The sequence below is a fragment of the Artemia sp. Qi Xiang Cuo genome, chromosome 13 (assembly GCF_049724085.1).
Source record: "Artemia sp. Qi Xiang Cuo chromosome 13, ASM4972408v1, whole genome shotgun sequence".
Lineage (NCBI taxonomy): Eukaryota > Metazoa > Arthropoda > Branchiopoda > Anostraca > Artemiidae > Artemia > Artemia sp. Qi Xiang Cuo.
In genome coordinates, this window is record NC_142806.1 from 23,981,383 (window position 1) to 23,997,193 (window position 15,811).

The following is a 15,811-nucleotide window of genomic DNA, read 5'->3' on the forward strand; positions in this document are numbered from 1 at the left end:
ACAAATGAGTCCATACAGAACCATAAAGGTAAATATATACTAAAGAAATCTGATCTTATATCTGGATCTTACGCCCTTTGCAGGGCGTAACGGTCTCGGCAAAGGGCTGCCTCGACCCTTTCGGGGTACCTACAAGACTGGAGACCTTGCGGTCAACTCTAATCCCACTTGAGGAGTGGCACCCCTCGAGAAAATTATAGCCTATTAAACAACACAGCATTCGCACGGGATTCTGATCAATGGTCAATTCTTCTGGGCTTGGTATGTTTTAAAGGGCGTTTTCGGGCTGAAAAACCTCTTCCGAGCTAATTTATCTACTATGGGCTGCCTCCCCGTAGTAGTATAATATTTGTAGGCATGAATAAATAATGAGTCAGTGGTAATAGGCTTCAGATTGTCTGTGCAGGATTTCGACTCTTGTTGATAGAAGAGCATCGCCAAGTGCTGAAAACCATGTTGTGACCAAGATGGGCCCTGGGTTGCACAAAGCCTATTACCACCAATAGGTCCCAGGGACTTCTTGCTGTCCGGTTCTAAAACGGCTTAAGTACTTGGGTGTAGACTTGAGAAGATGTGATCTCCGTCCTGCACAGGTATCCGGGACCATTGCTTTTCATGAGGCCAAAATTATTTCAATGATTTAAAGAACATGAAGATTGGAACTTGGAATGTTACAACGCTAAAAAATGGCCATCGTTTCAACATTTTGACGACGGAATTTAGGCAATTTAAACTGGAGTTACTAAGAGTTTCAGAAGCCGATATGCCAGAGGTAGGAAGCATGAAATTATGGGACACTGAATTTGTTTACTCAGGCAGAAAGGATGGGGTACATAGACAGAGTAGGACAAATGATGAATAGGGACGCTGCTAAGCCTTGTTTAGGCTAGGAAGCTATTAATAATAGAATACTAATTGCTCATTTTATTACTAAAAAGTTAAGGGTATCAGTTAGAGTAGTAAATGCCCATGTAGAACCGGCTGACGGAGATACTAATGACTCAGATGAATTTTACTTACAGTTACAGGAGCAAATAGACAGGGTCCCAGGTAGAAATATGATGTTTTTACTAGGAGATTTTAACGTCCAGATCGGTAGAAATAGGGATATATGGTATCCTAGCCTAGGTAATTTTGGTGTAGAAAAAGAAAACAGAAATGGATACAGACTTTTGCATTTTTGTAGGTATAACAATCTAGTTATAACCAATACGGTGTTTGGTCATACAATGGCTCATAAGTTAACATGGTATTCACGTGATGGTAATACAGCAAACCTTATTGATTATGTTATAGTAAACCGAAGACTAGCAGGATCAATACAGGATACTTAGGGTATATGAGTGCTATTATTGATATTAAAAGTAAAGATCACCATCTAGTAGTGTCAAGGCTTAATTTAAAGCTCAAATTTCGGAAGGGTAACTACCTCCCGGGAAGTTGTGATGTTGGTAGACTCCAGGGTGAGAATTTGAGAGAAACTCTCCAGGAACAGTTGAACACTAAACTTGGGAGTTTAAAATTTGATAATTCGGAAGATGATTGGAATAATTTTAGAAAGATAATTTGCGAAGTTGCTGAAGGTGTCATAGGGAAGAAAACTAGGACTGCAGCTAAGAATATTAGTAAAAAAGCTTTATGTTTAATAGAAAGGAGAGAAGGAGAAGTACAAGAGTTATCTGAGTGATAGATCATATGAAAACAAAATGAATGTAAAGAAAGTGGAGAAAGCATTAAAATGTGAACTAAGGAGGTGTGAAGTGGCATAATAGCAAAATATTGTACTGGCATGTTAATAGATTGAGAGGGAATAGGAATAGGGCCACAATTAGCGATAAGGAAAGAATTAAAGAGATATGGGCAAAACATTTTGAGAATTTGCTAAACCGAGATAGAGTTGCAGGAAAAGATATAGAGGAGAATGAAAAAGTTTTTGATACCTTGGATGTGAAGGTAGATTTGTTTTGTGAAGAAGAATTAGCGGCAGTACTAAAAGGATTAAGAAATAATAAGGCTCCAGGTGCTGATAGGGCGGTAAATGAGTTTCTTAAATATGGTGGCTCTGAGGTTAGAAATAAGTTGCTGAAGATTATGAATGATTTTTCAAAAAGAGGAAGTACCTAAGGATTTTAGGTAATTAAGCCACTTTATTAGAAAGGTGATAACAGTGAGTGTGGTAATTATCGAGGCAATAGTCTGGTCTCTGTAGATAGCAAATTGCTTAGTAATATGATACTTTTTAGACTGAGAGATGCCGTAGACAAAGTTTTAAGAGAAGAACAGTGCAGTTTTAGAAAAGGTAGAGGATGTGTCGACCAATATTTTCACTCTTAAATTATTAATTGAGAAGTGCCCGAGTTGTTGTCAAATATCTTTGGTCCTCAGTTTTATAGATTATGAGCAAGCGTTCAATTCTGTTGATCGAAGAGCTTCAGTAAAGGTTTTATCCTTGTATAGTATACCAGACAAATACATTAAAGTGATTAGTGACATGTACGAGAATAACACTGCTGCGGTTAAGGTCGGAAACGAGGTTAGCAGCTGGTTTTTAAATCAGGAGTTAAGCAGGGTTGTGTTCTATCCCCCTTTATATGGATTATTTTGATGGGCTTTGTCTTAAAGAGCACAGGAAAGGCAATGGGAGACCACGGAATCCAATGGGGAGGAAAAAGTCTCCCGGACTTGGATTATGCTGATGATTTAAACATCCTAGAGGAAAGTGCGAGCAAAATGAATGAACTTTTAGCGGTTTTGCGAGTTCAGGGTGCTAGAATAGGTCTGAAAATTAATGTTAAGAAGACTAAGTCACTAAGGTTAGGAATAAGTGAAGATGAAAAGATTGATCAGGTGGACAGCTTCACTTACCTTGGTAATATTATTATTAAAGATGGTGAGTGCAGTGAAGATGTTGAAAGTAGAATAGTCTACGCTCAGGGTGTTTTTTCACAGTTAAAAAAAAGTTTGAAAGAATAGGAAGATAAGGCTGTAAACCAAGATTAGAATATTAGAAGCTACAGTGATGACAGTCGTCAAATATGGCTCTGAAGCATGGGCGCTTCGAAAAGCGAATGAAGATTTGCTAGATGTTTTCCAGAGAAATTGCTTATAGATTGTTCAGGGTACCCGGCTGACTGACCGTATTCATACGCAGCGCAATAGCGATGCCTAAGTAAAAAACGATGTTGGCACAATGTATTATTTATTTTTCCATACCAGGGCACTTCGTATCGAATGAGTTGTCGTAGAAGCTTTAAAAAGGGCTCATTCGATTGAAAATTAGAAAGGCTAGTACCCTTTTAATAGTTGAAAGTGATTGAAGGCAACTAACACCCATTCTACTCCCACCATATCCCCAAACACATCAAATGAAAATTTTGAGATAGCCATTTTGTTCGGCGTAGTTGATTTCCAAATGTAAATTATGTTTTTGAGGAGGACACTCCCCCACAGCCCTCAGGGCAAGGTTTGTAAGTTAAGCCCTGGGGGTATATAAAGTGTTGTCGTAGAAACTTCAAAAAAAGGCTCATTCGATTGGAAATTCAAAGGGTTAGTGTCCTTTTTAATAGTCGAAAGTGATTGGGGGGCAACTAACCCCCCTCTCATGTCCACTGTTTCCCCAAACACATCCAATCAAAATTTTGAGATATAATTTTTTGTTCAACGTAGTTAAAAGTTCTGGAAACTAGGTTTTTGAGGATGACAACCCCCATAGCCCTCAGGGCAAGAGTTGCAAGTCATACCCTGGGGGCATGTAAGCTTTTTATAGAAAGCTTTGTCGTAGAAACTTCGAAAAGGGCTCATTCGATTAAAAATTGAAATGGCTAGTGCCCTTTTTGATAGTCAAAAGTGATTGAAGGGCACATAACACCCCTTCCACGCCCACCATTTTCCCAAACACATCCAGTCAAAACTTTGAGATAGCCATTTTGTTCAACACAGTTGAAAGGTCCAGAAATAATATCTTTGAGCAGGACACTCACCCCCCAGTCTTCAGGGAAAGGGTTGTAAGCTATGCCTTGGGGCCATAAAAGGTTTTTATAGAAAGTGTTGTCGTGAAAACTAGAAAAAGGGCTCATTCGATTGGAAATTCAAAGGGCTAGTGCCCTTTTTGATAGTTGAAAGTAATTGGAGGGCAACTAACCCCCTCTGACGCCCACCATTCCCCCAAACACATGCAATCAACATTTTGAAATATCAATTTTGTTCAACGTAGTTGAAAGTTTTGGAAATTAGGTCTTTGAGGATGATAAGCCCCCTCAGAGCCCTCAGGGAAAGGGTTGTAAGTTATGCCTTGGGGCATATAAGGTTTTTATAGAAAGTATTGTCGTAGAAACTTCTAAAAAAGCTCATTTGGTTTGAAATTCAAAGGGCTAGTGCCCTTTCTAATAGTCGAATGTGATTGAAGAGCAACTAACCACCCTCTAACGCCCACCATTTCCCCAATCCAATCCAAATTTTGAGATAGGTATTTTGTTAAACGTAGCTGAAAATTCTGGAAATTGTGTCTTTGAGGATGACACACCACCCAAACCCCTCAGGGCAAGGGTTGAAAGTTATGCCCAGGGGGCGTATAAGTGGCATTATTATGTTCTTTGGACTGCTTTGTTTTAAAATAAATATCCCACAATTTCGATCAGATGCGTTTCAATCATTTTGACTCTTAAAATGGAACTAGAACTTCCAATTTACAACCAAATGAGCCACCTGTAAAGTTTATACATCCTTCCGTTCCATAAAAACCTTAAATGCCCACAGAGCATAGCTTATAATTCATGCCCCCAGGCTCTGGGGGTTTGTAACAACCCCAAAAGCCTCGTTATATGATTTATGGACTATTTTGAATAAAATGGCTATCTAAAAATTTCTATTGAACACAAGTCAAGAAAACACAATGTGTGAGGGAGGGGGGTAGCTACCATCTGATCAACTTGACTCTTAGGGAAATGATGGGAATAGAGGGGTGGGGGCTAGTTTCTCTCAAATCTTTTCTGACTCTTAAAAAGGCACTATAACGTCCAATTTCAAATCAAATGAGCCCCACTTGAAGTTTATACGACCAGCCATTCCATAAAAACTTTATATACGCCCAGAACATAATTTGCAACCCTTGTCCCAGAGCTCTGGAGGGTTGTGCCATCCCTAGAGGCATTGTTATAATCCTCTAAAATTAATACAACCATCCCTTCCGTAAGAACCTTAAATGCCCCAAGGATTAGAACTTACAACCCTTACCTCCAGACTCTGGGAGTTTGTTTCAATCCCAAAAGCCTTGTTATATGATCTTTGGACAATTTTGAATAAAATAGCTATATCAAAATTTCAATTCGATGCACTTAGGGAAAATATGACGTGTGTGTGGAAGTGGGGGCGGGGGTAGCTTCCCTACGATCACTGTTATTCTTAAAAAAGGCACTATAACTCCTGATTAACAATCCAATGAGCCCCCTTCGAAGCTTATATGACCACCCGTTCTATAAAAACCTCATGTCCCCAGGGCATAACTTACAACCTTTGCACCGAGTGCTGTGTGGGGGGGGGAATTTTGACAAGATGGGTTTGGGGAAATGATGGGCGTAGGAGGCGGGTTGGCTGCTCTCCAATCATCTTTGAATATTAAAAAGGGCACTAGCCCCTTCAATTTCCAATCGAATGAGCCCTTTTCGAAGTTTCTACGACAAATCCTTCTATACAGTGTCCTGGTCTATACAAAAAAAAAAAAAAAAAAAAAAAAGTGCCAACAGCGTTCTTTAGTTAGGCAGCGCTATTGCACTGCCTATGGTTTCTGTTCGTTTTGAGTTTTATTTATTTACAAATTGTGATTCGTACTTGGAAGATTATTTGACTTAATTTCTGCTCATTTTTGGTTTAGTGGAGCTCTATACTTTTCTTTGAAAAACCTATTTTGTGGAAAAAGGTTTCTCAAATATTTTCTGTTCGTTTTTTATTGACATAGTCTTTTTCGTGGGAAAAACTAGCATTTTATATCTTTCCAGTTTTCTTTTACAGAAATCTATAGTTTGGCTTCCTATTTGCATGTTGGAGAAATGTTTTCACCAATTTAATACTGACACAAATAGCATAATAAAAAATAAAGATAAATCGTCCCTAAGAAATTCTATGAGTGGATACACTTACACTCTTTTGATTTATATAAGTTATAAGAGCAGAAGTAGTAATAGCAGTAGCTCCGAAAGTATCAACTTAATACCCCCAGTCATTCTCGATTTATTGCTGAGGTTTCTTATTGGCAATCATACACACAGAGGCTTTTGATTTAGTTTTAAAGCATAATGGGCCAATTACATAATGGTGGCCGATTGACACACCCTGAATGCCACACAACTTTTTGTACTATGCTGAACAAAATAATTTCTCAAAATTTTGACTGGATGTGTTTGGAAAATGAATAAGCGTAGGAGGAGGGCTGCTTGCCCACCAATCTCTTTTGACTCTGAAAAAGGTCACTAAAACTTGTTGACTTAGTTTAACATTCGCATAAATATTCATTGGGAGCTTCACTTTAACACCACTAGCTTGCGTACTAATAATAGTTGTAGTAGTATTAGTAGATGTATGCACATAGCACTTTAGGCTTCTTAGACATCCCCTTCAACACGCGCTGAAAGTTTAAACTTAATACAATCAACCGTTCCTGAAGCATTTCTGATACGAACTCTTGACAACCTGTGTGGGCATTGTGTATTTCGATCTAGTTCCATACAGTTTCAATATTTCCCAAAATTTTCTCATTTAACCCTTAGTTTTAGTAGCAGTAGCAGAAATAGCAATAATAGTAGCAGTAGTAGTAGAATAAGTAGAAGCGGTAGCACAAGGATGCAAATATTTTCTTTTGGTTTATTCAACATCCCCCAGTTTCAACTTCACACACCAAACTTTTTCTATTACTGTTACGCCCTTTTGACAACCTCCATACAGATGACGTGTTGTGTTAAAGTTCACCTCCCCCTCCCCCAGAAAATCCTTGAAAATTTCACCTTCATGTTCTTAGGCAAAGTTGTAATAGTAGTAGCATTGGTATTACCAATAGAAGTATTAATAGTAGTAAATGTAGCAGTGATAGTATTAGTAGTAGCGTGCACATGTTGCCTTTTGGTCTGATAATCTTCCCATTTCTGCATCCCCTGAAAGTTCCAACTCAATACCCAAATCAATTCTTGAGATATGCTCGTTTGACAATGTGTAGGCACATAGTGTCTTTTGATTTAGTTCAAATTTCTCCTCAATATTGTAAATGGAGTTGTGTAGTAGCAGCAGCAGTAGTGGTATTACCAATAATGGAAGTAGTAGTAGAAGTGGTAGCATACAAATATTGCCTTTTTAACCATCTTTCTTATCGTTTCCTGAAAGTTCCAAATTAATATACCCAGTCATTTATGAGTTATACCCTTTTGACAATCTGTATAAACATAACGCGTTTTGAATTAATGCAACACTCTCCTCAATACTCTCTGAAAGACTCACATGAATGCCCTTCGTCTTTTTGAAAAGTAAAATTCAAACATGCATACCTTTGCCTATAATATATGTTATAAGTAAACAATGAACGAATTGCCTAACTTACAGCCCATACCCTGAAGACTTTGGGGAGGTTGAATCCCCAAAGACATAATAACTGGACCTTCAACAATACTGAACAAAATAGATCTCTTAAAATTTTGATTTGAGGCTTGTGGAGGAGAGGCTGGTTGTCCTCCACTCTTAGAGAGCACTAGAACTTCTGACTTCCAATCAAATGAGCCCCATCCGATCCGAAGTTTATCTGACCACCCGTTCCATAAAATCCTTGTATTCTCCAGGGCATAGCTTACAATTCTCGCCCCTGGGCTCTGACGGTTGTGTCCACCCTGAAGGCTTTGTTATATGCTCTTCGGACTATTGTGAACAAAACAGCTGTCTTGCAGTTTCGATCGGATGCGTTTGGGGAAAAGATGATGTCAGGGAGAGGGAGGGGGACAGTTTCCCTTGATCACTTTTAACTTTCAAAAGGAAACTAAAACTTCAAACTTTCAATTAAATGAGCCTTTTCTAAAGTTCACACAGCCCCCCTCCATAAAGACCTTATATGTCTCCAGGGAATAACTTGTAAGCCATGCCCCCAGAAAACGCAAGGGGGGGGGTAGTGTCAACCCTAAAGGTATTGTTATGTGATCTTTGAACTGTTCGTGAACAAACATCCACCTCAAAGTTTATATCGGATGCATTTGGGGAAAATAGGGCATGAGGGGGGGGGGGTCTAGTTGCCCTCCGATCTCTTCGACTCTTAAAAAGGGCACTAGAACTTCTGACTCCAATCCAATGAGCAACCTACGAAGCTTGTACGACTACACTTTCAATACAAACCTTATATGCCCCAAAGGCATAAATTACAACCCTGTCCCTGAGGGCTGGGGGTTTGTCATCCTCAAAGACATGATTAATGGAACTTGAGAAATTTTTGTACAAATTTCAAACCGGTTCACATCCTTCAGAATAAAGCGATACGTCTTATTGGAGGCTATGCAGAAGGTGTCACTAACACTTCAACTTGCTTCAACAAATTACAAGTGCTGAATGTAGGACAGCCTACAAAAATTCCTGACTACCAGTCAGGAATTTTTGCATATTTATTATTATTATTATTGTTCCTATTATTATTATTATGGTAGAATGGTTGATGAAAAACTGGTAATAGTTTTTATTTTGGTTATGTAATTTATCTATCTATTATTGAATTTTTTTTTGTTAATTTGATTAATTATTTGTTTTAAAAAAAATGTAAGTAGTCACACCGTCACAAATGCTGTTTTGTATCTTTTTTGGGGTGGTTATTAGTAATTTAGTTGTTATATTTTTGTTTGTAAATAAAAAAATTGGATTGAATTGAATTTCAACTAAGCTGAACAAAATTGCCATCTCAAAAATTTAATTTGATGTATTTGGGAAAATGATGGGCGTAGGGAGGGAGGGGACTGGTTGCCCTTCAATCACTTTCGAGCATTAAAGAGGGCACTAGAACTTCTGATATTCAATCAATTGAGCCCCCTCCGAAGTTTATATGACCACCCTTTCCATAAAAACCTTATATGCCTTTGGATTATAACTAACAACCCTTGCCCTGAGGGCTGTGGGGAGGGGGTATAATCTTTAAGGACAAAATTACTGGATTGTTCAACTACGCAAAACAAAATGGCTATCTCAATATTTTGATTGGTTGTATTTTGGAAAATGTTGGGTGTGGGGGCTGGTCACCCTCCAATGGCTTTCGTTTATTAAAAAGGGCACTAGAACTTGGAATTTCAAATCGAGTGAGACCCTTTGGAAGTTTCTAAGACAACTCCTGCTATGCCAAGTGCCCTGGTCTATATAATAATAATAAAAAATGAAAAAAAAACATCTTGCCCACATAGCTCTTTATTTGGGCTGCCTGAAATGTTTATTTTTATAAAACTGAAAGTTTCAGAGTTTGATCAAACAGTGAAAAGTTGCATTAACAGCGAAAATTACCACAGTAAACATGATTCTAATAGAAAATAACAAAACAATGTTCAAGTGACTTGGAAAATATTGCCATTTTTTCAATAATATTCATTTTCTGGCGAGAAGCATTATCGAAACAGAATTGATGACAAACAAATCTGTTCTCGCATTTGATCAATAATATGTTCCCCTGAAAAGGCCTTATTTATAGTGTCCTGCTAATCTTTCCTTTGAGAACAGTTTATCAACCACATTTAATTTTATCCAAAGAGTACGGCTAGCTTATAAGAGTGGAAACTGGTACTAGTGTCGACGAAAATACAATCAAAGCCATCTACCGTTTGGCGACACTGGGCATTTTTTCAAGATCTGTAATTGTTTTTCTGTCAGGAACTGAGATCAGACATTTATTACTACCCTAGTTTTACCGATTACACTAATTAAATTAATTATCCTTATTTTTACACTGAAAAATGTCAAGTGTGGCCAAGCACTAGATGGCATTTTTTTGCCGACACTAGCGCCAGTTCCCACTCTTATAAGTTACCCACTCTTTGATTTTATCTCAGAAGTATGACAATGTCAGATACGACCACTGGAGTGATAGCACCAATTTATTTGTTAGATTAAGAGACCAAGCTATTTAAGACTTTAATTAAAGGAGTTTGACACGCAAACAGTCGGCTATTTATTTAGTCACCTCAACTTAAATTTATCCTCGAAAGAGAAAAAAGGACAATAAATGGCGAATATAGGGCGAAGGTACTAACAAAGAGGTTATAGATATTTAGTTGGCTTGAATTCTTTGACTGTTAATTAGTTAAAAAACAGAACAAAGTTTTTCTGAGGGAAGTAATGAGTGAAGTTGAAACTTAAAACGAACGAAAATTATTGCTTCACAGTCTGTCTAACATATTTCGATAAAACTAGTACAAATAAACCAATTGGTTATATGTCCCTATTTTTGCATGATTATAGATAACTCGCAGTTTACTGAAAACACAAAAAAAATCAGGAGTTTTGGTGCAGTCAAAGCAAACCAATTAAGGACAGTTTTTGAAAAAGATAAAGCATTTTAGGATAGTTGCTTTATTTTTTTGTTTAATTTGGTATCGCTTCTGCACAATGAGCTCAATCAAATAATTCGATCTCGTTATGGTTCTGGAAAGGACATTTCACGATTAGTTTGTAGACAAGTCTGAAGTGAAGCCATCTTGATAGTATTAGGACTATAGACTAGTTTTAGAACTCGTATCATAACTCGAAATTTTCCTTTGTATACAGAGGAATAATTGGATTTCCGGAGTTAACATTTTTTTTTTATTCTTTGTTTCGAGTATCATAATAGTAAAGTTTGTCGTTTTTTTTTTTTTTTTTTTTTTACAAATTAAAGTTGAATACCGCTCACTGCTTGTATTATAGCTGGCGAGACCAAGATGTTACCTGATAAATCTATTCTTTATTTTTTATGTTGTTCATTGACTTTGTGGTTGTTAAAACATTATTCATTTTTTTGCTTAAGCTTCAAGACAATTTTACTTGTATATTGAAAGTTACTGATACAGCAGCTTTTGTTACTGATATCACATACTCACTTTTGACTACTATTTCAATATTCTTCTTTTTTAGACTGGCCTTTGGGTGTTTCCAGTAAAGCGGTAGTTATCTATAGTCATACAAACATAGGGAAACATTATCAGTTGGTTTATTTGCACTAGTTACTGCACTAGTTAGTACTACCACTAGCTACTGCACAAGACTTATTAAAGTTCTTGCTCGGAGACTGGGCTGATCTGAGACTAATGATGCATTGATTGGAGTTATTCGTCCCATTGGTGCAAGTTACAGCAGCCGGCTCGTCACAAACTTGCTTCCTTCAGAGGGAAACAAACAAACCTCAATAACAATGTCTTGTTATAACAACATAATAAACGATAAAACAAATTAATAAAACTAACAAATGAAAAAAGATAAAATAATAACAATATCTGAAATAAACAAGCCTTGCGCATTTCATCCAACCGCTCTTTTACTAGAGCATTCAAACTACCTGAAATCTAATTGCTAAAACAAATACCAGAAAATTTGTATTTCCAGAATTTCAAAAAGAGTTCCAATATTCCAAGGAATTCCAGAAAATTCCATTTAAACAATGGAAAAATCCCACGCATTAATCTTTTATTTTAATATTATTAAAAAAATATTATTTTCGTAAATAAATTAAAAAAGAATAGAAAACAAATTAGGACAGAAAAAGCTGAAAGAATTAACAGAAATAAAAGAAAATAGAACAAATTAATTTGTTTGTTGCAGTGTTTTATTTGTAGTTTTAACCAGTTTTTCCACTACTTGACATTTCTTTGTTCAAATGCTGTTGCCTTGAAATAGCAATTGGTTGTTTGGTTTTTTGTTGCCGGTGCAAGCAGGTCCGAACTTCATTTGAATATTTCGCTCGCGTTAGCTTAGCGAAGAAAGATATTTTTTTTTTTCAATTAACAGTTGGTGGAAATTCCAGAGAATATATGATTTGGCATAGAGTTTAAAATATGAATAACTATGTAACAAAGTACACAAAAACAAAAGTAACAAAAGTAAAACAGTATACAAAAGATCAAACTTGTACAAAAATAGAATACATGACTTCCAAACAAAAAGGCAATAAAAATTACTTCGTAAATAAAAAAAAAGTTTTACGACCATGCTTGGATTTCCTTTTTTTAAGTTTCGCGCACAAAATTCAGCAGCACAAGGCTTAACCAAATTCATGAAACAAAAAACCTTTTCCACTGCCAAACCGTATTGTAACTTCACAATATTGATCATAAAATTGTCATTCTAGTAATATGGATCTTTAAATGATATATCTCTGACAAACAGGATTGCCAGGTCCTAGGCCGTATCCAGGGTATACTCCCCCTCCCTGAAGTTTTTGCCCCACTCATAAAAACGTAAGAAAAATGCATGTAATCAAATTTTTGAAGCACTTGCAATTTTTTTGTACCCCACCCCCTCCAAACAAAATTCTGGATACATCCTTGATCAGGTCTCATAGTCTTGACTGTGAATTCAACAATTTTGCTGAAAAGCATATTTGTGATTCTAGATTTTGGATTTCAGCCGATTACTCCAATCAACTCACTACAGCCCCATAACACCTGAGCTGAGGTCGCCAAGCTCCTCCCATTCTACTCAAAGCTTCACTCTTTACCCCCTTTCATGAAGTTTGAATTTCCTTTAAAACCTTCCTTACTGTACAACCCCTTACTACCCAGGTACAACCTGTTTTACGTTTGACCCCAGATGAATGGTCCAAAGGCCAAATCTGTGAAATTCTGCATTTCTTCCTTCGTAAAACTTGTCATAAATCATCGTCATCCTTCTTTTATTATAGCCCTAAAAATGGGGTCGGACAACATGTTTCGTTTATTTTAAATGACAGCGTCACAGTTTAAAATTATACAATCAGCTTTTATAATCTGGTTTTATATACTTCTAACAATTCTTAATCTACTGTTCTACTAACAATCATTAATCCCTTTATCTGAATCAGATCTCGTTTGTCAGTAGAAGACTCCTTAAATTCCAATTGTACATTCATTCAGTCCTATCTGAAGAAACTCCTCACCATGACCAACTTGAAAATAATTTACAACCAGATTAGATTAGTTGATTACCTTCAAAGCTGACTTTAGAACAACAACTTCTCCGGGCGACTGAACCCAAGGCTCTCCATCAACTTGTATTGGAATTTCTGATATAATTTTAATTCTGATATGACCTCCCTATAAAATAAATTCATCATTACTTATAAAACAAATTAAATAAAAAATATACGCAAAATATTTATAAAACAAATTCAAAATTATTTAAGGCAAAGCAGCTAATCCATGCTAATTCATCAACTAAAAAATTGTGTACTAGTGCCATGTAGAAACACGTTCTATCTGTGTTTCCACAGAAACACAATAAATGTGTCAATATCTATATTCCCAATTGCAAACAAGAGTGACCCCCCCCCCCCAAGTGCAAAAATTGCGTGGATGACACCCGCCCTCTAGAAAAATGATACACCACCTTAAAACTCATTTTTGGTAAAAACACAAAAACTAAAGATCTTTAGAATGCATTAATCAAGCGCCATTAATTATTACAGAGTTGAATAAGTTTCAATTTAGTGCATTAATTTTGGTATTTATAGTATTATACTGTATTATAATACTATAATAATTTACATACAATTACTACAATAATAATTATAATAATTTAATGTGTTATAGTATATTTACTATACAGCTGCATAGAAATATCTTCCTATATGTCACTGCATTTCTACTAACAAAATAAAAATATATAAGTAATCAGAGAAACTTTCAACAAAAACAATGGGAAATCCCGGCCAAGGTACAACTATCAAACTATAACTAGGGTTCAACTAATCAATTATTTCAAATTATAAATAGCGATATGAGCTAATTAGTTACTTAGATTCTAATATTGAACATGGAAACTTTTTATCAAACAGTTCGTGGTAACGAATTGTAAGTAAGGAACGATCAAATGTTGATGCTTGTTCAAAATATACAAAATTCGTCAAGTTTAATATTACCCATGAAAAGTTACGAGCCTGAGAAAACTTAACTAATTTTGGAAAAAAGGGAGAAAAAAGCCGCAAACAAGTGATCTTTATGAAAATCACATCATCAGATTCAGCATATCAGAGAACCTTACTGTGGAAGTTTCAAGTTCCTAACTACAAAAACGTGGAATTTTGTACATTTCTTTTGCCAGAAGAATGATCATGGATGCGTGTTTATTTGTTTATTTTTTTTTTTTCTTTTTTTTTTCAGGGGCAATCGTATCGAAACAGTAATCCCAGAGAGTCGAAAAAGGGGGGGGGGCTCATTTGATGGAAAATCAAAAGTTCTACTGCCCTTTTTAAGCGACCAAAAATATTGGAGGGCACCTAGCCCCCCTCCCACACCCTTTTTCCCCTAAAGTCATCTGATCAAAACTTTGAGATAGCTATTTTGTTCAGCATAGTAAAAGATTCAAGTAACTATGTCTTTGAGGATGACTTGACCCCCTTAGCCCCGAGGGAAGGGCTGCAAGCTATGAACTTTGCCGATTGTTTACATATAATATTGATTATTGGGAAATATACAGATATTTTTTTGGGGGGGGGGGTCTGGTGGGGCTATTACGTTGGAAGATCTTTCCATTGAGGAATTTTTCTGGGAAAAGTGAATTTTCCAAGGAGGGGGAGCCAGATTTGCCGGCACATTTTAAAAAATGATCAGAAACTAAATGAAAAAACAGCTTTTTCGACGAAAGTAAGGAGCGGCATTAAAACTTAAAACGAACAGAAATTATTACGTATATGAAAGGGTTACACCCTCCTCATTACCTTGCTCTTTACGCAAAAGTTTTTTCTATAATTAAAAAATATTATTATTATAGTTATTCTTAAATAATTGGAACAGAAGGTCAAACTTCAGCGTAAAGAGCAAGGTATCAAGGAGGGGACAACACCGTAATATTCTTAAAATTCAGTTCGTTTCAAATTTTAATGCTACTCCTTACTTTCAGTTGAAAACACATGTTTTCTTTTTTTTTTACACAACCAAGATTGTTCATTTGGAGTGTAGGATTGCATTTGAATGTACAAATTTCCATCACCCAGGATAATGTTTGTAATTCGACACGAAACAATTTGAAAGTTAGTGAAAATAATACTTTCTCATTTTTTACGATTAAGTTAGTTTTAAAAGGACAACAGACAAAAAAATGTTTTTGGCGCCAAGGTCTTAAAAGGTGATTCCTGTCCCTTATGGGCGCCAATATAAAACAGTTTTCCGCATCGGTTACATATTTTGAGACATACCACTAGCCCCCAAAACTAAGTCAGAAATGCAGCGGTAGCGGCAACCTAGTAAGAGACGATCACGTCCCATACTAAGAAATAAAACAGCCCATAACTTCTAAAAATAGAGTCAGATCAAACTCCAAAGTACACCATTAGAACTGTCTAGTCTGAAACCTCTTTAAAGGAAACTTACAGCCCCATGTCTGGAATAACAAGGATTCACACTTAAATCAATCCAAATACCAATGATGTAAGAAGATAAAATAACCAGTTCCTATAAACTGATATATTTGTAATCCCGATGTGTTTTGCTACGCATGTGGAGAGTACAATTTCCAAGGAAACAGAGAACATATTTGTAACTTTGTAAAGGAAGCATATTTTATGTATTTTGGTGTCAAACTTTGTGACTATGATAAGACATAGAGGCACCACATTTACGACAGTGGACTACAGGAGAAAAGCTTCAAG

General features: G+C 36.3%; 1 protein-coding gene across 2 annotated transcripts in view; it reads right to left on the minus strand.

Annotated features, from left to right (window-relative positions):
• Nucleotides 1-15,811, minus strand: part of LOC148945100 (diacylglycerol kinase theta) — a 201,028-nt gene that overhangs the window by 14,582 nt on the left and 170,635 nt on the right. For both annotated transcript variants that reach the window (XM_089099201.1, XM_089099202.1), the window contains exon 17: nt 13,152-13,259. In XM_089099201.1, the coding sequence (XP_088955327.1) occupies nt 13,152-13,259 (108 nt within the window). The remainder of the gene's footprint in view (nt 1-13,151; nt 13,260-15,811) is intronic.